At 41.4% G+C, this 25344-nt stretch overlaps 1 protein-coding gene across 2 annotated transcripts; it reads right to left on the reverse strand.

Moving 5' to 3' along the window:
• Positions 1–1830: 1830 nt before the first annotated feature.
• Positions 1831–8234, reverse strand: LOC147864473 (RHOMBOID-like protein 2). 2 transcript variants are annotated; one of them, XR_015529853.1, is made up of 7 exons: positions 7173–8234; positions 5087–5250; positions 4834–4997; positions 3717–3982; positions 3433–3559; positions 2204–2397; positions 1831–2069 (listed from the first exon to the last, which is right to left on the reverse strand). XR_015529853.1 is itself a non-coding variant. In XM_087320327.1 (6 exons), the coding sequence occupies exons 1-6, from the start codon at positions 7400–7402 to the stop codon at positions 2278–2280; spliced, it is 1071 nt and encodes a 356-aa protein (XP_087176453.1). In that variant the 5' UTR covers positions 7403–8234; the 3' UTR covers positions 1831–2277. The 2 variants fall into 2 exon arrangements, 1 of the variants encoding a protein (XP_087176453.1); XM_087320327.1 differs by having other exon boundaries at positions 1831–2397.
• Positions 8235–25344: the final 17110 nt, after the last annotated feature.

Here is a 25344-nt window from a genome sequence, read left to right on the forward strand (position 1 = left end):
TCAGAAGCAGGCAGCTCCATCCATCCAGCCAGCACAGCGTCAACGACGCCGCAGGCGTTCAGCCCTTTCGCGGCGGCGGCGGCGGCGCGGCCTGCGGGTGGGCGGGCGAGCTATGGCGCGGGGCTAGCTAAGCCGCATACGAGCAGCTGCCCGAGCCCGAGTGTCTCAGACAGAGCGGCGGCGGCGGCGGCGGCGACGATTCACGAGCCTCCAGCGGCGAATGGAGGTCGAAGTGTACGACCACCAACGGCGGCGATGGCGGATCTGGCGGCGGAGGAGATGGAGGATTGCAGCCCGAGGTGTAGGCACAGCGAATGGAGCGCAGGAGGGAGGGTGAGCGGCGGATTAAAGGAGAGGCCATTGGAGGTGGTGGGAGACAACTTGTCGATGACGGAGGAGGAGGAGGAGGAGGAGGTGGAGGAGCAGGAGGAGCAGCAGCAGGAGTTGGGCAGGGCGGCGGCGAGGAGGTACATGGCGGCGACGGAGTCGGCGAGGGCGAAGGTGGTGAGGTCGCAGAGCGCGCCGAAGCAGCGGTGGAGCCATGGCGGCGGCGTTAGAGATGCCGCTAACTATAGTAGTAATAATAATAAGAGGAGGCTGTCTCAGGAGGGGCTGGGAGGGGCGGCGCTGCAGAGATCTTCGTCTCAGCTGAGATCCGCCACCGTCAGACAGGCGGCGCCGCCAACTCCGCCACCGCCGGTTCGGCGGCAGGAGCGCGCCTCCGTTTCACACCGTGAAACGGCCGGCCAGGCAGCGGCCATCAACGGCTATTTCCGGCGCTCCTTCACATAATTGTTTGTAGTGTTGTCTTTCTTTTTCTTTTTTATTTAAAAAAAAAAAGGGCACCCATCATTTTTTCTAATTTTTATTTTTTTCGCTTTAATTCAAAAAAGAAAAAGAAAAAATTTTAAAAACAGACTTCAAAAAGAGCTAAAGCAAAAAAAAAAGGAAAGGGGAAATTTTTATTCCAATTCAAATTCGAATTTTCATTTCAAAAGATTTGGAAACATTTAGGGCGGGTGGGAACTCTCGAGAGGCCCATCTTGTGTCCGTGTCCACGTCGGCATCAGCTTCGGGTCCCCCCTCCCCAAACACACCTTCCATCGATTCAATTCGTTCTGTCTAATCTTTTTGTCCGGCGGAACTTCCAGCGCTCGGAAATGAACAATTTTAGAATAAGCCAGCTTAGCATGCCAGACTCTGCTCGTTGCCAGGCCTATGATGGTATATTCTATGGCGTTCGATGTTTAGACATGAAATGTCGGTATGTATACATATATTCATTGTATCTCGGGCGAAATGGAATCATCTTATTATATGCTTTATGTCTACGCGCAAAGCTTTTGTATCAGTCATCGTTTGTTTGTGCCATGTCAATGCAATAGCCATTGTTCTATCAAACATCCAAGAGTTATGTGCTATAGATCGTACATGCCCTCATATATATTTATGCCTTCACAAATATTGTTGAGCAATATAAATGCATGATCGATAATTTTCGAGAGCCAACATTTGAATAGATGGAGGAGAAACTAATCTCTCACTCTTACAAGTAATACGAAATATTTGCTTAGCATATTGATGATATAGTGTAGAGTTGCCCTTCATAGATCATCGATTGTGCATTTCGAAGGCTAAAATAATTCATCACTTGGTTACAAGCAATATATATTATTTTACTCGAAAGGGGAGGCCAAGAGGTAAAGGAGGAGGATCTTATTGTCATGACAAACTCATACCAAATGTGGAAACCCCATGAATTGATGAAATGGCTACTCTCTAAAAAATAACTGAAGCCTTGAAACTTTACATGAACAACATGACTCCAACTTGGAGATGAAGTTGGGTTCTTTACTTTGTTCGATAAATTGATGCTCTACATGTTTGTTTCCAAGATTTACAAGTGTCCATCTTGAACGAAATAAGGATTCCACGTACCGAACACGGTGCATGACTAACACACATCATGTCTTGTTGTATGGTTTATGTGACATTCCAAAATTATTGAATTACACAAGATCTTGTTAACTTTTGTAATATTGTCTTGAACATTGTCTCGAAATATTTACCTGAGTAAATATCAAGATTGTTATACATCATGTAACAATAATGTGTTGAAAAACTAAGTGTATAGCATTCAGGTTGCATATACACAACAAAATCCAATATTCATTTTGAATTCAATGTGAATTGAGGATTATACCTGCACACAAATTAACACTTGATGGAGCTAGTCCTTTGAATCTTGATCACTATCTGACAAGCCAAAAGGCTTTTTTACTTGCATAATTCTAAGCATAGTTGTTTAATGGTGGTGGACGTATATACGCCTGAATATATTTGTGATCTGTCGTTTGCCTCACATGTCAACATCATAGTAGTTCCACTCATCATATACTGTTAGATAAGATAAAGGATATATTGATGTTACTCACGACCCTTTAAAAAGAGAATGTGGAAAGGCATGCCTTGTCACAAGTATATAGTTCTACAACTTAGGAACAATAAACTGTAAGTAGTAGTACGCATTCTATTTATTTTAACATGTTCAAAATATATTTGTCTTGTATATTCAACTATCCCATCGAAATTTGGGGTTTAATATCCATGTTCGAATTGCTTTTTGAAACCAAGAAAAGTTTCTAAAGACTATCTCTGCTCCAGAAAACAAAGCGTTTATATCTTATTATCCATAAGAAACCTGCCTTGAACATAGACAATGTTTTCAAGGAATCAATTAAAAACCCTTGGGTTCTTTCTCGTTCACTCATCCTACCAAGGTTCAAATGGGTTCTATTTATGGGTTTGAAGGCCCTATAGATAATTGAGATGTAGGCTCCTTTCTCAAAATCTATCAACCATTTCAACCTTAACTAATTTTGTTATGTGTTTCAAGCTATGGTTAGAAAACATCTATCTAGCTTGCTACATCTATACCTGTAACCCCCAATTGTGGTTGTAGCTTGGTTGGATATGTTTCTCGATGATGTAGCTTTGGGGAATGAATTGTCCTTTTTGTTCCATAACACGTGCAAAACGGTAAGACATTTGAATGAGTGCTTACTTTCATTCTCATTTCTAGTTTGAACAAGGGATAAGATTTCAATAGTTGGGAAATCGTGAGATGCCAAGGTATAGATGATATCATAACCATGTTACTCTTTGTTTTTGAAGGTTGTATTTACTAGACTTACTTCAAAAGAGAATACCTAAGTTACGTGGTGGTAGACCTCATTGCCAAGGCTAATTAATGTTTTTTTTACTCATTAACTATAAAATGTTCAAACTCTTGGAAGTTTGGAGGAGGGAATCAATAACATGTTTATTTTCCGAACAATAGATTACTATAATCGAACATGTGAAAAGTGCCATAGTTTAATGCCTTGCACATAGTCACGTATTAAAGATTAATTGCTAAGCTTTACAACATACCTTACAAACTGTTGCACTGTCACCACATTTCCAATGCGAGCTTTGAACACAACTAAAATTGCGACACCATGAGCAATTTTCATTTGCATTTACTCCCTTGAATGCGAGAACCATGAGAATGAGGTATCTAACACAGGAGACCATCAAATCAAAGAGATTCAAAAAATTAAACTATACACTACAATGCTACATACATTTTTTTCTATCGAAATAATCAAGCATACAATATAAATCCTACAATTAATTTCATAGAAAGTATAGAATTATTTCGATAATGAACTTACAATATCACTAGAACGATGACCATTGTAGCCCATAGAAAGGTTTTGCAAACTTTGTAATTAATATCGTAATTGAAATCCGTCACACGATTACTTATTGGGCTTGATTGGTAGATTGACCAATCCCAATGGTCTGTTCGAAAGAATGCATAGCCCAATAACATACCAAAAATGAAGCCTCCAACGTGCGAAAAATTTCCAACATGAGGAAACAACCCGATGATAAAGAGGAGTGTCGCCATGATCCCAAGTGTCATAAATGTCGGAGCCTGAAACAATTGTGAACATTTTTTTTAAGATAAGTGTAAATATTGTGGTGGTTTGTAATAAAAATAGAGTGCAAGCGTGCTACAATGTAGTTGTTATATAGACTAAGCATATTTGGGGAAACAAAAATGTAGTGAATTTTGTATGATTGTGTGTATGTATGTCATGCAAAGTGCTTCTTAAGTTTTTACTAGAGTGAAGCGTGGAAACCCACAATTTAGAAAGGATAAAAATCTTGGAGCTAACAACTATGTGTGCATGTTTCCATACATAGGCTAGAATATTTAAGAATGTTTTAATTAGTTACTAACTTACTAATATGTGACTATCTTTAGCTATTTTAGATACCAAATACTTATTAGTGCATAACATGCTTTTATATGAGGAAAGTGAGATTTAATTGATCCATTATCACACATTGCCCATTAGACGCTATGTGTTGTGCCTCTTCACAAGAAAGGCTAACAAACATGTCAAGAACTTCCTTGTCACTCGCAACAAATGTGTGCGCCATTAGCTAACTCCTTGGGCTCTATATTATGATTTAGAACTACATTTAAGTTCCATCACCAAGAAGAAAAATGAAGCACGTGCGTTATAGAAAAGGAAAGACATTGAATTATGAGTATGACAGCAGGGTTGGAAACCCACGTGCATTCTTTACTATTCAAAGGGAGTAACAAAGGAATACTAGTCTAAAAGTGTTGAAAATCATCTTCCCTTCATGTTTCGACTACTTCGGAACAATTTCCCATTAAACCAAATACCGGTAGGGTTGGAGAAACCCACTTGCATTCTTTACAATTCAAAAGGAGTAACAAAGGAATACTAGTGTAGGAGTGTTGAAAATCACCTTCCCTTCATGTTTTGACCAATTCGGAACAATTTCAGAAACAATAGCTCCCATTAAACCAAATAATGCACCAGAGGAACCCACTGAAACACGATTTTCGATGAACAATGTTGAAAACAAACTGCCACCAATGCCTGATAAGAAGTAGACACATCCAACTCTCCCTATAATATTATGAAATATGTATCATATTTTCAACAAATATACAATTGACAATTCTAAAGGAAGTGTGAGCGAAAATGAGAACACTCACATGAACCAAATTCTTGCTCTAGCCTAATGCCTAGAAATAGGAGGCTTAGAAGGTTCACAATCAAGTGCACAACACCTGCATGAAGCCAAAGACAACTAAAAGGACGCCAAAGTTGATGCCCTTGAGCAACTTTGCTTGATGATATCCCCCCCATTGTAGATAACCTAAAGAGTGAAAAACATAAGAACTTGTTATTTCGCATTTATTGACTCGCATATTGCATGCAAAATCACCTACTCATAGCACCGTTAAAGGCTTGCTATGATAACTAGGAGAGAGACACCAAGTATTTCACTAGCCTTGTAAATGCTTCTTAACATCAATTTCTAGATTAAAATTGATCATTGATATGGTTGGAGATTTAATCAATGTACAACTTGAAGGTTTCCATCTTAATGCCCTTCCGAGTTTTTTACAACTTTATCCCGAGACAACTTCTAGGGACATGGATTCGTAACTCATCTAATGATGGCTTTCTCATCTTATCCATTCTTTTCAATCCTTTTATGGGGACATGGCTCTCAATAAACTTAAAATGTATGTCCATTATTGCTAGTCCTATGGAGAAGTGTCCTAGATGGTAGCGGATTTTGCATTCAAGCTTGTTTAGTAATTTCTTCTAAGTTTTCTTGTTAGCCTTTCCTATGGCCTATATAGTACTAAAGCACAAATTTTGTGTGCCACTCAATTGTATGAAAACACAAACTGTGTGTAGCATTGACTTATAAAAAACTCAAGGTGTTTCCATTGATTGTAGCGCATTAGTTCCAAATGAACCTAACACGCAATTTCTTGAGCCATATCATTATGATAGAATTACCAAATGTGAAGATGCCATATGCTATAATGGAGTTGATTGAGCCTATGAAAATTGTAATTTGACAATAATTAGTGAGGCCATTTGTGTGTGTCTTGTGGTTTATGGTTTAGAAGCGATATATTTCCAACCCATATAATTGGCAGTAATTCCATTCTATGTAAATTTGTTAAGCTCATGAATATGTTGTTTGGATCTTTGGATATGTTACATTTGCAAGGAACGAAACAGTGATTAAGAATCAATTGCTTCTATATGAAAATGTTAGATAAGCAAGGAATGAAGTAGTGATTAAGAATCAATTGCTTGACTAAAAAATGTTAGATTTGTGAGGACCTGCTTGTATTATCTATAAAGGATGGAAATGTTTTTATCTTTGAAAATTGCTGATTTGCAATAGAAGAGGGCCATGTGTGCATGCATGCTTTAGTGCATAAAATTGCAATTGACAAGGATAATCAACACGTTTGAGCTTGACATGTGATTAAGAATCAATTTAGTTCATATTCCCACTATATGTTTGCTTATTTAATATGCCAATCTCCTAGCTATAGGATCTCCTATGATTGTAAAGCAAACTAAGCCTAGTGACCATAACCACGTTCCAATGTCTTCCCTCGAGTCTTTGAGGACAACAAACAACTACTATGAGACAATCTTATCACACATTACTTGATGTCGCTATTAGAATCTTAATTAACCTTAATAAGCGTCCCATCTTATTAATTAAGATTCTAACAATCAACCCCCTAGAGAGTGCCACTCTCGCAATCTTAGCCTCATGAGCTCATGGCTAAGTCTCGAGCTAGGGCATCCTTCCCCAAGATGAGGAGAGTTGAGCCTCCCTATATAAGAGACCACACATTCGGGTCATGTCGCCACGTGTCCATCCCAACATCATCCACCAGTATGTTCCCAAGTTAGGTGCCCTCCTTCATCTAACCTTAATAAGTGTCCCATCTTATTAATTAAGATTCTAACAATCACCCCCCTAGAGAGTGCCACTCTCGCAATCTTAGCCTCATGAGCTCATGGCTAAATCTTGAGCTAGGGCATCCTTCCCCAAGATGAGGAGAGTTGAGCCTCCCTACATAAGTGACCACACATTCGGGTCATGTCGCCACTTGTCCATCCCAACATCATCCACCAGTATGTTCCCAAGTTAGGTGCCCTCCTTCATAACATGGACACACACACACACACACACACAAAGAAAGAAAGAAAGGTCAATAAACACAACACAACATGAGAGAGAGAGAGAGAGCTCACGCGGCGGCAGAGGGGCCGACAAGCGGGTTATCATAGAGCGGCTCGAATGAGAGGCGGCCGAGCGAGGAGAGTGTGCACGCGCCGCCATTGTGGACGGGGCAATTGTTGACATACATAGTCACCGCAAATAGTAAGAAGTTGATGGTAACTATAATGGGGATAAGCATCGAATGCCCCCGTGGTCCTTCTTGGCCCAACCATAAGATTGCATTCCTAGTCTTCATCAACATCTTGTCTCTCTATCTCTAATCCAACCCTTTATATAGATCCCAAAACCTATCTCCCTCTTGACAACCCTTCCTTGGAAACCCTAACTCTACCAAGGGTTGTTGATGACCTACAAACAAGCCCTAATCCTCCCTAGACTTGGAAACCACTAATCTTGATTCAAACCTGAATATTGTTGATTCTTCTATAAGTGGGTGGTTGGCCTTCTTGCGTTTAGGGCCTGAATGTTCTCTTTGGAAGGAGAAGCAGCAGAAGCAAACCATTCTTGTGCATGTTTTTATTGATATGGTGCAGACCCACATCAGGAAAAATGGATGGAAATCTAACAACAGACCCCCTGAGCTTGGAGAAGAAGACAAAAAGAAAAAATCAGACTTTGGAAGAGTCTTTCGTTATATAGAACACCTAACCTTCCTCTTTGAGGCTATCTTCCTTTTCTCTTCTTTACACTTATGGTTCCCCCGGGTCCGTGATCACGCTGGACATATGTTGCGTTCGACACCCATCACTCATATGTCGATCCAATCCATTTGCCCGTCGCACTTCATGTAATCCAAAATCTAGAATCCTCGAGCATTAAAATGTTCTATACTCATAAATGCATCGTAACCACAATTTGATAGAGGATCACAATTTGATAGAGGAACTAGAATGGCCACACATGGATTGCCTAGAGGTTTTTATAAACCTATGAATGTAAATATCCACAAAAGGCAATATCGAGCATTGTATGTGTGAGAGTTGTTTTTATAGTAGAAAAGAAGTAGCTTCAAACCTTGAGGAGACTATTGGTAAGTACACTTACAATTATAGATAGCATTAAGGAAAAGTGAAAGAGCCTTGTGTGAAAAGACAATTCTTAAAACCCTCTATATATGTGTTGGTGATAGAAATCCGACACTGGCTTATGAGTTTACATCCTCACGAATTGTTGAGTGGTTGAAAAAGGAATATAATGATGTGATCCTAGATGGTGACAATGAGAAGCGCTTGTAACTGTGGACATGGTAGCAATGCTCTACTTTTGTAGCTATGATTATAACACATGCAATCATATATTATTCCTCCTTTACTGTCCACTTAACTTTGCTACCCACTTCATCCCCAATACAATTTACTTTTTATTGTATATATGTGTCCAAGTGTTCTATTTTGAATTGTTCGCTTTGGTTGTAAACTGGTTACCAATGCTCCTTATCACATCTTTATTTCCTTACTAAAAAAGTTATCCTTGGATAAGCCTTAACTTGCATTATTCCGTTATCAATGCACCTTGTTTGTTCTTCATGGATCTTGTTTGTCATTGATCCCACCTCCCTATAGTGGAATTAATCATCTGCTTCTGTTCACCCTTTATCGTAAATAATAGATTTTGTGGAATATATTGTTGTTGATTGACGTTGAATTTATTTCTTGTTGAAAATCCTGTGCAACTTAAAATCATTGTAGCCTATGTGACTATGGCATTTGGTTGTGTATGGTTTCTAAGTTAAAAATCATAATCATTGCATTCTTTATGTTCTCAACATAAAGATTTTATGTTCTACTTATGACCAATAATAATCAATTGGTTATTGTAGCTTTGGTCATTAGTCAAACTAGTAACATTTAAGTGCATAATTTAAATAGTTGGCGAGTATCCCTTTTTCACCCAAATGCATTTAAAACCAAAAATAAGTATACTTTAACAAATTGCTCTAAATTCCAAAACCATTTTGTGACATCTAGAAAATGATCGGATGGAGGATATTCATATAAATTGACAAACAATTACTTCATGATTGCATCAACTCATTGAGTAAACATTATTGAATAATGGTGAGATATCCATTAGAAATTTCAATGTATCCATTAATAAGTTAGTTTGGGTGAAGTGGGAACGACTATCAATGCTTACCGAGTGGGGATTAACCCAAAGAACCAATGGATATATAATAGCTCTACCAAGTCCTTAGAGGAGATCTGCAAGAAGTCCCTCATTGATCATAAATCGAAATGACATGCTAAAAGTGTCAAGCATTATCATCAAATGTATGTATAGGCAAGTTGCAACATAAAAAAAAGAGTCCTTTTGTTGATAAGGATTCAAAGTTGCATACTAGAAGCTATAATCTTTTCCCTTAATATCTAGGCAACTTCAACATAATGACTTCAAAAATTCTTTCTTATTTCACCAAAACTAATTTTGCATTTCACAATCTTGCTTCATTTAGAATGTGAGCAAACCAACACGTCAAATTGTCATACACTATAACTTTCACATTCCTTCAATTTGATTTGTTTCTTATGCCTTCTCCGAATTTTAGTAGTATACAGTAATGCAATCCTTGCAACATGATATAAATCCTAGATGAATAAGATGTGCTCTCTAATCACTTTATAATTCCGTCTTTATGATTGTGTAGTCACAACAAGAAGTTGAACATATTCAATCTTAGTTCAATATATACCAAAATAAAAACAAATGTGATGACTTAAGGGCCTAGCATGGGGAAAGTTGGCACAAACAGGCCTCCTATCTATAGACGATTGGAGACGCATGGCTGATTCAGGAAGAGCCCAAGAGGACCTTTTCCCTCCCCTCAAGGGAGCTACGAAAATGCGGAGACTGATAGCTGAGGCAGTTGACAGGGTTCCGATGGGGGAGGCGAGAGAACATGCATGGTTCGGTCTCTTTGACGAGGCTGGAATGGTCAAGTCGCTAAAGGGCATGAGCGGATTGGGGAGTGATACAGTTTTTGGGGACAACCAGAGCAACGGCTCTTGGCACCCAATCTGAGTGGTGGCACAGATTGATAACATCTGGAAGACAGACCCGGATGTTGCTAAGGTGGAACCCCATTGGAGGTTAAGGGTATACGGTTGTCGCCCCCTTGTCGATCTGGATTGGGACCCCGGGGATTTCAGATGGAAACATGACGATAGACTCCACCACTTCTTCGATTACACCACTAAATTGGGTCGGACTTTGCAGCTGCAGCCAGGCGGCCCCCTTCGCAACGGCTGGCGAACATTGGGCATCCCCGATGAGGCGCTCATTGCCTTTTGGAAGGGTCTTTGGCGTCTCCACATGCATGAAAAGATTAAGCTCTTTTGGTGGCAGATTGGTCATAATGTGGTGCCCGTTGGCGAATGGTTAGATAAACGTGGCGGCCCGTTAGGCTGCCCACTGTGCTCTCTACCTATTGAGTCTCTGAGACATTGTTTGTGGGATTGCCCTCAAGCTCAAAAGGTATGGGATAGAGTGACTCGCCTCCTTGTGGCATGTGAAGTTGAAGGAACAGCCTCGTGGAGCGCTGCGGCATGGATTGATCACTCGATCGAAGGGTGGATGGACGCCGTCAATGCGGATAGTTGGTGCTATGTATGCACGAGAGGCAAAATTGTCAAGATCCGTTTTGAAAGAGGCTTGCAACCCGCATCCCCTAGGTTTCCGGAAATCTGGATGTTGATCGCAGGTTTCACCTTGTGGTATATATGGAAAGCGCGTTGCCTCAAGGTCTTCCAAGGTACGGTACGGCCCCCGGAGGAAGTGATCATGGACATATGGTTTGCGCTTATCAGCTGCCTACGAGGGCAACTAGAAGAGGTTTGCAGCCACTCCAACGACGTGACCACTGCCCGTTTGCGCTTTTGGCAGAAATGGCGGAACACACCTATGGTGATGCAAGGCAGGAGTGGCCCGAGGTGGAACTACCAGCCCCCACGTTGGTTGTTTCCTACTCACCTGCCACCCTCTCTTCGGTGTAGGCCCCAAGAGCCGACTCGTACTAGGCAACATTGAAGGGCATCGCCTTGGATACAGGTAGCTTCTTACATTAAGTTAGGCCGCAAGGCAATGTAAGTGGCTCATCTTCTTTGGCTTGATCGGAGGAAGTCTCCCCAATGTGTGTACAAGTCTCCTTATAGACTCTATGTAATAATCCTTCCTAACTAATGGGAAAGTAGCTTTACTTTGAAAAAAAGAAAAAAGAAAAACAAATGTGATGACTTACATGATGCCATTTAATTTTTACTTTGTGGATTCAATACTTTCTTAATCCCAAGGATATCGTTGATTCCATAGTAAAGGGTATCGTGCTTTAGAATGTCTACAGAAAGGCCATACTTTAACAAAACTTATTATTTACGCGTGCAAAATCTTCAAGCATATTTTATAAGAGTAAATTAAGGGAATCAATCTTGTTAATAATAAGAATGTTTAGATATTTCCCTTCACATCAAATGAAAAGAAGCACGTACACAATCTGATTTCCTTTCATATGGAAGCACGTTATAGGATCATAATATGTCCTTGTGAAAACATTAGGCAAATGATTCATTATGCTACTTGTCTATGGAGATGAGCAGGTGCTCTTCTCATAGGATCTCAACGCTCTTCAAGGCTTAATTCACATTGTAGACGATTTTTTCATAACGAATGTAGCCCACTAGTGAACTAAGGGAAAATTAAATGCGTGGAGACAAAGCACTAAGGGATATGTTTACCCATGTCAAATCTCCTCAGATATCAAAATTGCAAATTGTTCCAAATACTTTGGAATGGAATTGACGTCCCACCAATTGTAACATGCATAAAACATCAATTGGAAGTCACTCAAGTAAGCTATCGCATGTTTGAATCCAAATGAAGTGTTGATATCCTTTAAAGATGGTAGATATAGATATAGGATCTCAACACTCTTTAATGATTCATTCACATTGTAGACAATTTTTTTTGTAAAGAAAATGGCCTACTAGTGAACTCAGGGAAAATTAAATGCGTGAAGACAATGCACTAAGGGAGATGTTTACACATGCCAAACCTACTAGGGTTATCAAAATTTTGAAATTTTCCAAATACTTTGGAATTGACATCCCACCAACTGAAACATGCATAAAACATCGATTGGAAGTCACTCAAGTTAGCTTTCACGTGTTTGAATCCGAATGCAGTGTTCATCGCCTTTAGACATTGGTAGATATAGATCAAACGTTTCTATGCATTGGTAATCTAGAACTTGTAATATGATGCCCCCTTTTTTGGATGAAATACATTGAAAAAGGTACAAAATGTGTTCTTTTGATGACACCTTGGGGTTAAGGAAACCACACCATACTCTTTATCTACTGCTCCTAGAAATAGGGGTGAGACCCATCAAACTGGTGGGTTTGATGAGATTCCACGAGAATGTAACTAATGTAAATTACCTAGAGGCAAATCGCCAACCAACCCAATCTTGATGTGATCACTGAACAAATTATAGAAGATAAATAAAAGCAAAATTCCCTTATTTAGAGAGGAAAGTGATATTCTCGTGATAAACATCAGGGCCTAAATTTGATGGGTTAGTATCAAAGTTTTTTGGCGGGCATTTTTTAAAGATGTATGTCATATGACATAAGATTACAAAAACTAACATGTCATTTGACATACAAATTTTAAAAATGAAAAGCTCTATATAAATGCTACATTGTTATAGATGTCATTACTATAACACAAATAAACATAACTACCTCACAAAGATAATGAAATACATAAAATAAATATCGTGTTAATGTTTTCACTATTAAGTATGAAGACAATGTTATTGTTTTGAAAAAATGAAGCTATTTTTTTGGAATAAAGGTGGTTATTTTTTTAGAAAAAAAGGTTATCTTTTTTTAAAAATGGTTATTTTATCGAAAAAGAAGTTTAGTAAAAATTTAAGTTTTAACTTAAAACTTAAAACATTAAAATCAAACCTAGAGTTTACACTCTTAGAGTATTTAATAAAGGTTATTGTTTAAAATTTCAATCAAATTTAAACTAATATTATTAGTAAAGAATAAAGGTTTAAAAATATATATCATTATTACATGATGATGATATTATTTTAAGCATGTTATAAATATATATGTAATATAACTATATTATTATATACATTTCATAGTACATACATATGCATATAGAAGCAATAAGATAACATGTTGCATCAAATTGGGGCCATTCAATCCTTCTTCTCTTGCAACCTTATTCACCACTTCTTCTAATTTATCAATACATAAGCCAAAGAGTGTGGGTGATAGTGGACATCCTTGCTTGACCCCCATGTTACTTAAGAAGTGCTTTGAGAATCCACTATCCATTTTTAGTTGGCATTTAACTTGTTCATATAGGTGTGCAACCGCAACTCGGTACGCTAATGGCATGTCAATGGCTACCATTCTATTCCAAAGCTCACTTTGTGGTACGGTATCAAAAGATTTCTTGAAATAAACAAAACAACAATAAAGTATTTTTCCTTGTAGTCGACTCTCTTCCATGATTACTCTTAATGTGACCAAATGATCCACGGTGGAGTGTTTTGGTCTAAATCTAGCTTGCCCAAGTGCTCTTTTGCTTGTACTCTCAGCCCATGTGCTTATCTTTTGCTCCATAATAGTGCTATATAATTTAGCTCACCATTATTGTACGATAATTTGATACTTGATTCCTATCTCCAGCTTTAAATATTGGTTTAATCCAATTCATAAGCCAATCATTTGGAAATCCTTGTTTTATAGCTTGCTCTAAAATTGTCATTATCCAATGACAAATGTGTGGCATTGTCCATTTTAAAATCTCACTTGAGATGTAGGTTGAATCTATTGCTTTCCCACTTGCCATCTTCTTTATTCCCTTATTGACATCATCAATATCGATACATGTAGTGCACGGAGTTTCAATTTTCTCAACCATAGGAGCCAGACCTTCATGCATATATAACCTTTGTACATAGTCTAACATTTCTTCATTTGTAAAGTGACCTTTCACATCTTCTTTCTTACCCTTGAGTTGTCCCCATGCTAATTTTGGTTTGAGCTTAAACAAGTTTTTCTTTTTCATCTCTTGCATTTGGAAATATCTTCTTTTCTTTCTCCTCACAACTTTCTTTATATGTGCCATGCAACAATCTTTTCATTCCCCCCTTCTATGGACTTAAACTATTTGAGATACATCTTACATTCATCGTCGAACCAAGAATTACATGGAAAACTACACACCTTATGCCCACCCACATGTCTCTTAAAGCATTGATATCCAACCTTAAGGATTACATGCACATATGCTATGCTACCGAATATCCGAAGGTGTCTCAAATTCGGCTTCCGCCCGAAATACAGCTCATGTGTTAACACCTTGTCAATGATCCGGTTTTGGATGTAGACGACCGTCTGGACCGCCTTAGCCCAGTAGAAATGGGGCATGTTCTTCTCCTCCAGCATTGCCCTTGCCGCGTCGACAATCGACCGGTTCTTCCTTTCGGCCACGCTGTTTTTCTCCGGTGTGTATCTGCAACTGAATTTTCTCCTAATTCCGTTTTGCTGCAGATAATTGTTGAATTGGTCAAAAAAGTATTCTTTTCCGCCATCTGACAGCAGGCACTTGATATTCCTCTCTGTTCCCCGTTCAACTAAACTTTGAAGGTTTCAGAAACATTCGAAGACTTCGTTCTTCCTCTCAATGAGGTAGATCCATGTGTGCCGGTTGTAGTCATCGATGATGGAGACGAAGTATCGACTCCCGCCAAGACTAACGTTTTGTGTCGGACCCCATAAATCTGAATGAATTAGGTCGAGCTTGTTATGGCTCCGGTTTTGTTCGGTGGGGAATGGAAGCTGGTGTTGCTTCCCGAGTTGGTAGGCTTCAACAATTTCGGCCTTCTGGCCACTGAATTTCGGCAATGCGAACACAACTTGTTTCGATTGTAGGTCTTGAAGCCTCCGGTAATTGACGTTGTCGATCCGCTTGTGCCAGATATTGATGTCTGATTCAATCTTCTGTCCTTTGGCAAACATGGTGGTGCCTACGTCATTAGTGTTGAGGATGAACATCCTCCCTCTCTGCACCCTTGCGCGATTATCCGGCCTTCTTCCTCGATGAAGCAACCGAGGTGTGTAAACTGCACCGACATCCCCTAGTTGACGATTTGTCTAACCAACACCAGGTTCTTTGTGATAGTTGGAACGTGTAGTATGTTGTTGTGCCTTTCGGCTCCGGATCGTTGCGTGAGTCGGGTGGGAACCACTGAGGTTTTGGACTAGGAGAAAAGAAGATTCTAAGGCAATGAAGAATATGAAATATGTTGTAAGAAAGAAAGATATGAAAAACTCGTGAATCCCACGAGTATAGTGTATTAGTGAGTACTCAAATTAAGAGAGAAAAATAATTAGCAAATTCGTGAATCCCACGATTATATTATATTAATCCACCCTTGTAAAATAAGCAACAACCCCCATACATCATTCTCTCCTCCTTATATAAGGATGGAAGAGGCTAAGCATAATTTCATGCTTTTTTCTAAAGTGTTCATGCACACTAAATGTGCATGAGTTGCCTTTTTACACTATGCTTTTATTTCCTAAATATAGTGCTCATGCTCGCTAGATGTGCACGAGTCATTTTTTTATTGGTGTACATTTTTCTTATAAATAAAGTATTCACGCACTCTAAAAAATGCATGACTTTCCTTTTAATAAAGGTCTTATATGTATTAAATCTATATTTAGAACATTTAGGATAAGTTAGTACAATGGTAAGGTTGGGATTTGTTTATGTGGAGGTATAGGGTTTGAATCCTACCCTATGCACATAATAAATATTTTTAATATTTTATTTTATTGATTATACGTACTTTAAATCGGATATAGTATTTTACATATTTCACGTTGTCGTGCCTTTCAGCTCCGGATCGTTGCGTGAGTCGGGTGGGAACCGCCGAGGTTTTGGACTAGGAGGAAGAGGAATACAACTTAAGGCTAGTTATGAATAGTAGAAAGAGAAGTAAGATAGCAATCTCGTGAATCCCACGAGTTTAGTGTATTTAAAACAATATTTAGATTATAAGAGTAATTTAGATGGAAATATTCGTGAATCCCACGAATATATTAGATTGATCAATCCTTGTATATTAATCAACAACCTTATACATATTTCTCTCCTCCTTATATAAAGATGGAAGAGGCTAAGCATGGCTTCATGCTTTTTCACCAAAAGTGTCCATGCACACTAAATGTGCATGTGATGCTTTGTCATTTCCTAAGTATAGGGCTCATGCACGCTAGATGTGCATGAGTCACTTTTAATGTCACGTGTAAATAAAATATTCACACCCTAAAGAATACATGATTTTTACCTTTTAATAAAGCTATGTGTAAATAAAGGTCTTATATGTATTAAATCTATATGTATAACACTAAAGATAAGTTATTACAATGGTAAAGTTGAAGTTTATCTATGTGGAGGTGCAAGGTTTGAATCTTGCCCTATGCACGTGATAAATATTTTGATATATTATTTATTTATTTATATGTATCTAAAATCGGATATATTATTTTATGGTTTTCACGTAGTGTGTGGAATACACTACGACACTCGCCCCCTCCGAACCCGCACATCCTCCGGTATGTGCCGAAGTCCCCGATGCTTGCTATTCACCTTCATCCGAAGCTTCCTCCGATTCTCCCCTTAAGTCGACTATGAGTTGTAATCCACTTTCTTCGCTTCCCGCATCATCGCGATCTTCGTCCGATTGCTCCTTCTTGTCGGTCTTGTCTAGGATCACATAGGGTTCTTCATCAGTCTGCGTCTTGAAAATCTTCACCCGTTTCCCGGCTATAGGCACTCGTAGCATCGTTCCATCCAACTCGCATAGTCGGTAAGTTCCGTTGTCGAAAACTTTCCGAACCTCGTATGGCCCAAACCACCTTTTCGCGAACTTCCGCATCGTTGTATGTTGATGATCCAAACTACTGTTGTAGACAATCACCCAATCTCCTTCTTCAATCTTCCGCGGTCGTAGTCGGTGCTTTGTGTCGAACCGACTTTTATTCCAGAATCACGCTTCTTGTTGTCGGCGTATTGCTTCCGCTATGTCTTCCGGTTTTCCCTCTAGTTGTCGTATCCGGACCACTAGTAGTTCTTCCCGACTCATCTCTTCCTCCCACGGTAGCACTGTCCATGTCGCGATCGCGGTTTCCGTTGGCATCACCGGTGCTTGTCCGGTCATGAGTTCTGCCGACATGTAACCGGTTACGGAGCTATGCGTCGTCCGATCCGCCCATAGTGCATACGGAAGCATCTGCGACCAATTCTTCATCCTTCCATCGCATGCCTTCACAAGTGCTTTGACAATCGGACTATGTCCTCGTTCGATCTTCCTGTTAGCTTCTAGATTGTATGCCGTTGTCAGTGTTAACCGAAATCCATGTTTGGTGAAGAATTCCTTAGGTTTATTAGAGTCGAGTTCTCCCCGATCCGCAATCACTTGTCCTACGCACCCGTACTTGCAAAACACCTCCTCCAAAAGAAATTGGAATACTATAGAACACGTTTTCCTTCGTAACGCCCGACCTTCTACTTGGTTTGTGAGATCTTCCCGAGCTAACACCAAGTACTTCTTTTGTCCGATTCTGGTTGCATGGCTACAATATCGACCATCCATTTGAAGTTGATTGTCGGTGAGAATGTTGGATGTAACTCATCTCGGTGTCGAACTCCGGAGTAGATTTGACACTTCTCGCAGCTTTCCGTGAACTCCGCTATATCTTTGTACATGTTCTTCCACCAATATTTTTGTTTGATTTTCACAAAAGTTGCCCACGTTCCTTGATGTCTAGCCCAATCAGATTCGTGAAATTCGGACATTATCTGGTTTCGTTGCTCTTTCGCCCTGACTACTCGAAATGGTATGCTATCCGCTCTTTTCGGATCCCTCCATATTAATCCATTTCTCAAGAAGAACTTTCGGACTTGCCGCGTCTTACTTCGGATCTCGGCTCTCTTCTCTTTATTGTCCGATTATTCCTCAATTTCTTGTAGCACTTTCCCGATCAGCAAGCTTTCTCCCTCGTATTCTTCTTCCCGGAATTCTCGGATTACGTTCACCCGGCATATGTGCTCCGAAGCAAACTAGTCTTCGGAAACTTCTTCATTATCGGATTCGGTTATGTCATCTCCGAACAACGCCCTTGATAGCATATCCGCTACCGCGTTTTCTTTTCCGGAGATGTGTCGTACCTCTGAATTAAGCGACTTAACATATGCAATCCATCTTAGCATAGCCACATCTGGTATCGTGCAACACCACATCATCCCGAGTATTGGAAGACAATCCGTTTTGATCACTACTTCGGCTCCGATCAAATAATCTCGATCCGATTTGATTGCCGAGACAACTCCCCATAATTCTCTTTTGACTTGTGCATATCCGCGTTGCCTCTCGTTGAGAACCTTTGCTCCGAATCGGATCGGATATCGCGAACCATCCGAGTCGGCTTGATTGATGACCCATCTGATTCCGGTTGGACTTCTGTCAACCGTTACTATGATCGGTCGGTCATAGTTCGGCTTCTTTAGTGCTTTTGCTCTCCGTAGTGATTTCTTGAGCTTCTTCACGGCTTTGGTATGCTCTGGTTTCCATTCGAACTTCTTACCCTTCCGCAACAAGTGATAGAGTGGGTTCACAATATGTGCATAGTGCGGAATCCATATGTGATAGAACGCACATGCTCCAAGAAACCTTCGGACTTCGGATTGTGACTCGCATACTTCTTTCATAGCTTGAATCGCATCGATCTTGGTTGGTGACGGTCTTCGGCCGTAGGGCCCACATAGATGTCCGACTACCAATATTTCTTCTTGCCCGAATGCCGATTTCTCACCGGAAAGTGTTAGGTGCACATCTTCTAATTTTCGAAGCACTTTCTTGCAATCATGAATATGGTCGACTACAAACTTTCGGCATCCCCGATCATCCATAGTTTCATCTTTTTCTTCTACCGCACATCCTTTCATTGGAATGTCATCTAGGAACGGCATCGTTATCTCCGGAATGCAGTCCCAGAGCACCTTGTTCATTGCATTCATCATATGTGCGACCGAGTTTGTTGCGCCTTGTGATAGTGTGCACATACGGACTAATCCTATCGGTGTCCGCATGGTAGTGACGTCTCAGCTCTCCACGGCTAGTTGGAATTGGTCATATCCGGAGTATAGGTCTCCGATGGAGTATATCGCGCGAGCGGCAAATGCTTCCGCAAATTCGTCCACTATCAGACCGACTCCGGAGTTCCGGATCGTGACCTTGTTCACCGGTTGCAAATCTTGAATAAATCGGAGTGACCCATTCTTCTTCGGAACCGTAAACCATCGATTTGAGTACGGAGCATTTGATGGCTCTAGAATCCCCATCGCCACCTTCTCCTTGAGCAAGTCGATGACTTTCGGAATATGCACCCGTGGCACCAGAATCGGCTTCAGGTTCCACGGCACATGGTCAATCATGAAGATCACCATCCGCTCCACTATCTTCGGATCAACGCACCCTATCTCCTTCGATGTGAATGCAAATGCTTCCCCATGTTGTTCCAACATCCCTCGGAATCGTTCTTCTTCATTTTGTAAAAGGAAACCACCTCCACCGATCCGAAGTTTCTTCTGGGTCTCATCCGTGAAGGCATGTCCGATATCCACAGACTTCCGAAGTGTCAGATCACCCGAGACTTCTTTCCTCTTTTGTTCGCTATCGGCAGGTAGTGGCCCGCGGCCGGTTTCACCTTCTTCTCCACGGTCTTGTATTTCGTACTTACCATTGCTTCTTCTTTGCGGAGCGCATCCGGCCCCATTTTCACAATGATCTCGTACATCTCGATCGATTCCACCGGGACTACCCGGTCTCCCTGGCTTGTATCTTTCGCGAGCTCTTCAAGCCATTCTAGCGTGCTTCCATAGAACATTTCTTCAACTATTCCCACAATTTCTTCATCTTCTTTTATTATTGATGCCGACCGTAACTTATCCTCCACTTTTCGGTATTCTTTCTTCATTCCTTCAGTTACGACCGTGTATGTAGATGCCCCATCCAGACCGATTCGTACTTGTTTTGCTCCGAGAGTTTTCTTCCTGTGTGGGGTATCAGGGCTTCTCGGACTATCACTTCCCCACTCCGCAACAGTCCGCTCTAAAATTCCATCCTTGTTTGGGACAAGAGCTCTCTCTTGTTCCTTTCAGGATTTGCCGGCACCGTTAGGAATTGGACGGATTTCCCTCCGTTTTGGCTCCGAATTCGTGCAAAAGCCGCATCGCTATCGAGCACCTTCGTCTCCATTCGTGATGCCATGATAAAAGGTTGCCCGAGGATCACGGAGTGTGAGATATCGTCTTGTACGAAGAAATTTTGGTCGATCTCGACATCCCCGATCTTCACCGTCACATCCAGACAAGCCACAAATAGATCTTCCGTTGCTTTAGTGGCCGCTCGGATCTTCCATCCATGATTGGTGTTAATAGGCCACTTCCCCTTCCGGTAGAACTCTTTGGAAATCAAATTGGTCTCCGATCCGTGATCAATCAATGCTAGCATGGGCTCTTTGATGTTGCCGATTCGGACCAGAGTCTCCGTAGTTGCACGCGCCCAGTGTGGCTTTGTATAGTGGGAATTCGTAATCTCATCCTCCACTTCGGTGTCGTTCATCAGAACGATATTTGCATTCACCATCGGCGCATTTTCCTCCGTAGTTTGTCTTTTTCTTTTTACGAGATCCACAAGAAGATCATGGAACTCTTGTTTTGCTATTCTGAGTAGTTCCCGAAGCGAAAAATCTACCCGGTTGTCAAGAATTCTCTCCTCGAACACCTTTTTCAAGTCCGTTTGTTGTTCGATGTCCGAGGCGAGCTTGAATGCCGGAATCGTTTTTCCTTTCCCTCTTCTGTCGGAGTTCCAGCTCTCCGGTGTCTTCGATGGTCCAACCGCATCATCCGTGTGTCATCGCTTCTCGTCCACATACACCTCATGTAATTGACATAGGGCGTATACGCTATTCTTATTGACGGGGCACACCCATCCCGTAGCTTCCCGAATGCCTTCCGCAGTGCTTCGGATCTCGTTAGAGTCAGTTTTCTCGGTGTTTTCTAGCACTTCCGGCCAAAAAGACACCTTTGCTCCCAATGACTCCCTGACACGTATTCCCACGGTTGTCGCGTAATTGCTCTTCGCTGCTATTTCCTCCTCTAGGACCTTCTTCATGCCGCCTTTTCGGAAGTTCGGTCGGAGCGGCTTCCGAGAGTTCATCGAATGAATTAGATTTCCCTCTTAGTAGATAAGATCCTGTCGTAGCGCTTCCTTGTGCTCATCGCAATCCCTCCGATCATGTTCGGTGCTATCGCACCATATGCACCAACGGTCCATATACTTGGAACTTGTGGGATGGTCATCCAACTTCTTCACCATCACGATTTTTAGATTCTCCATCTCCTTTAGCAACTACTCCACCGTAGTTGCGTCGATTCCCTTCTCGGTCGTAGCTTCCCGAGCCCGCGGTTGATGGTCTTCCGATCCGGATCTCGGTTTCGGAATCGGTTCTGAAACCCTCTTTTCTTTGTTGGCAAACCATTGCCCCCTCTTTGTGTATCGCGCAATGATATCCCGCATGCTTTCCCATGTTTCGATGAGGCCACTCTTGGTAGTCGTGTCCTCTAGAAGCACTCCAAGATCCTTCCGGTCCTGGACATCTACGGCTCGTAAGAACATGATAACTTTGTCCGGTGCGAGGATAGCTTGATCTCTCGCAGACAACCTCCCAAACCGACTTTCGAATGCCAAAAACACATTGAGGACCTTCATCCCCTTGTTTGGCGTTTCTACCCAATCCTCGAATCCTCTCTACGTTGCCTTGGAGGAGTCCTCGATAGCGAACGTGGTCTTTAACACCTCTTCAAATGCTTCCCATGTTGGATTTTGTTGTCGTAGCCCGTGGATACTTGCTTGAAGCCTGTCGGTAGCGACCCGGTTGAAGGATGTCACTTGCAGTCCTTCCGAAATCTTGCATCGTATCATTTCCGCCTTGTAGTCCCAAAGATAGCGTGATACGTCCTTCCCGTTGAATTGCCCGATCCGTTGCACGAGCCGCTCTACTGCCGCCGTTATCTCCGACATCGCACGTTGTTCTTGAAGCATCAACTCGAACATCATCATCATGTTGTTAGCCTCCGGTTGATTTTCCATCTCCTTGCCACCCGTGTTCACGTCGGGTTCACCACTTGTGTCGTGCCTTTCGGCTCCGGATCGTTGCATGAGTCGGGTGGGAACCATTGAGGTTTTGGACTAGGAGAAAAGAAGATTCTAAGGCAATGAAGAATATGAAATATGTTGTAAGAAAGAAAGATATGAAAAACTCGTGAATCCCACGAGTATAGTGTATTAGTGAGTACTCAAATTAAGAGAGAAAAATAATTAGCAAATTCGTGAATCCTACGATTATATTATATTAATCCACCCTTGTAAAATAAGCAACAACCCCCATACATCATTCTCTCCTCCTTATATAAGGATGGAAGAGGCTAAGCATAGCTTCATGCTTTTTTCTAAAGTGTTCATGCACACTAAATGTGCATGAGTTGCCTTTTTACACTATGCTTTTATTTCCTAAATATAGTGCTCATGCTCACTAGATGTGCACAAGTCATTTTTTTATTGGTGTACATTTTTCTTATAAATAAAGTATTCACGCACTCTAAAAAATGCATGACTTTCCTTTTAATAAAGGTCTTATATGTATTAAATCTATATTTAGAACACTTAGGATAAGTTAGTACAATGGTAAGGTTGGGGTTTGTTTATGTGGAGGTATAGGGTTCAAATATTGCCCTATGCATGTAATAAATATTTTTAATATTTTATTTTATTTATTATACGTACTTTAAATCGGATATAGTATTTTACATATTTCACGTAGTGTGTGATTCACACTACGACAACGTTCATAAGCTTTCCCTTTTATTCGACATGGCTCAAAGGGACTTCTCCGACATGTAGAATTGGGTGAGGGGTGTCGTCTCTGGTTTGGACAATCCCCTGTTGTTCCGGCTTCTCCAAAAATGAGAACCACTCTTCATGGCTCGTCATGTGGTTGGACACTCTGGAATCAACGTACCATACTTCCTCTGATCCAGAAGTGGCCTTCTTCATTGAGTTCGCCTTATGCTTCATCTCAAAGGCTGGCCCTTTACCGGTTTTCCCGGTTCTGGATCCTTCCAGCCCTTCCGTGTAGTGCAAGCTTTGTCAGTTCTCCCGATCGGTTTTGCCGGATCCGGATTTGTCCGAATCGACGTGCTTCTTCCAGCACTCGCTTTCCCTGTGGCCCTTTTTGCCACAGTACCAACATTCTGTGTTGGCTTTTCCTTGCCGGCTTCCGACGCCACTTTGACTCCCCCTGCTTGTGGAGGGTCCGGAACTACTGTCGGCACCATCTCTGTGCCTTTGGTTCTGCTTTTGTCAGCCGCCTCCATTGTGTGCCAACCCAACTCGTCCACCACATCCATGGGGCCGATCTTTCTCCATTTACAACATTCGGTTGTCCGATTGAGTGGTCCTTGACCCACTTGCATGGTTTTTTTCGATCATTTGCATCGATTGCAAGTTGAAGAAAGAAAATGGTTTCTCCCGGGTGCAGTTCATTGTTCGAATTGGCCCGTACCTTTGCACTAGACCACCGAGGCATATTTGTACCATCTCATCTTCGTCCACCGTCACGTTGATGAACTCGAGTGCGTCGCAAATCTCCTTTATCTTGGTGGTGTAATCCGTAACCGACATGTCTCTTTGCCATATGTTGTTCAGCTCTTGCTGGAGCTGCAACTTACGGGTTGTGGTACTCGCGTCGAAAATGTTCCTTAGATTTCCCCAGGCTTCCTTCGACGTCTTTGCATCATTGCTGTAGTCAAGCATCTAATCGTGCACCCAGGACGCGAGGTAGTACAATACTTGACTCGCTCCCTGCTCCCATACTGGGAAGTCATTGTGTGTCGGCTCCGGCGCTACCTCGTTCGTTCGTTCCACCAAGCTCCAATATCCATGCCCCAACATTCTAGTTTTCGTCTACGAAAGCAAGTGTCGGATGCAGAGGTTCTCAACCCTTGCGCTCTAATACCATGTAGATGTTAACGTGCGGAAGTGTTAGATAGAACCGGCTCAACCGGATAGCAACGAAGAATAAGATGAAGGTTTAATGGAGAAGCTTAATACATAGAGAATACGCGTGGGAGAGATAGAGACAAAAAGAGAGTAGAACATAAACTCTATTCAAAATAACACTCTGAAACTCTGTACATACAACGTGCTAAAGATCACTATTTATACAAGTCCATAAAGAATTGACAGAAGTACTAACAAGTACTTCAATATTCCTATGTGCGACTAACACTAACTACGAGACAATGATTACCTAGTTGTAAAGAATCGGATATGATTCTTGTGAAGCGGAAGAGATGTGAGTTATGTGTGTGTATGAGAGAGAGAGAGAGAAGGACTAACACAGAGAATACGCAAGGTAGATTGTATTAACAAAGGAGAAAGACTCAACTAAATACAAGGTGGGAGGAGGGTGCTTTATATAGTCACCCTCTCTCTTCATTAACTACAAGACTCATGGAGCATGGGGAATATGAAAGCTCATAAGTTATGTGTCATAGAATATGATTCTATGACTCATACTAAATGCTAGAATACAAAGAGGTGACATAATGGTGACTCTTGACTGTTGGAGTGTCTATTCACTCTCAAGGTGAGTTCACACACTAGACCAAGTTGAGCTTGATTCTCAACACGACCCCTCAAGCTCAAGTCGGGTCGGTTTCAAACGGTATCCGAAATCCGCTTCGACTCGCTTTCCGGAGTCCGCATCGACTCGCATTTATGCGGAGTTGCGGAATCCGTGCTCCAGCTTGCGTTGTGCGTAGTTGCGAAGTTTGTGTTTCGGCTTGCGTCTTTCTTCGCGGCTTTGCATGGTAGATCGGCTCTTCGCGGCTTCGTTGCGTGGTTGCGTAATCCACACGTTCTTGCGTAGTGTGCGCGGCTTGCAGAATCCACACGTTATTGCGTAATGTCTTCAGTAATCCCCCGCAAGCTTGGCAAGTCAGGGATTGTCAATCCGAGATCGGTCATGA

The sequence above is a fragment of the Azolla caroliniana genome, unplaced genomic scaffold, assembly GCF_043228905.1.
Source record: "Azolla caroliniana isolate FFs.n. ecotype wild unplaced genomic scaffold, voAzoCaro1.0.p SCAF_5, whole genome shotgun sequence".
Taxonomy (NCBI): domain Eukaryota; kingdom Viridiplantae; phylum Streptophyta; class Polypodiopsida; order Salviniales; family Salviniaceae; genus Azolla; species Azolla caroliniana.

Coding starts and splice junctions, on each gene's coding strand:
- LOC147864473 (XM_087320327.1), bottom strand. CDS start 7,402: ATGTTGATGAAGACTAGGAATGCAATCTTATGGTTGGGCCAAGAAGGA. Junction 5,251..7,172: donor GTCGGCCCCTCTGCCGCCGC/GTGAGCTCTCTC, acceptor TTCACTCTTTAG/GTTATCTACAATGGGGGGGA. Junction 4,998..5,086: donor AGAGCAAGAATTTGGTTCAT/GTGAGTGTTCTC, acceptor ATAATATTATAG/GGAGAGTTGGATGTGTCTAC.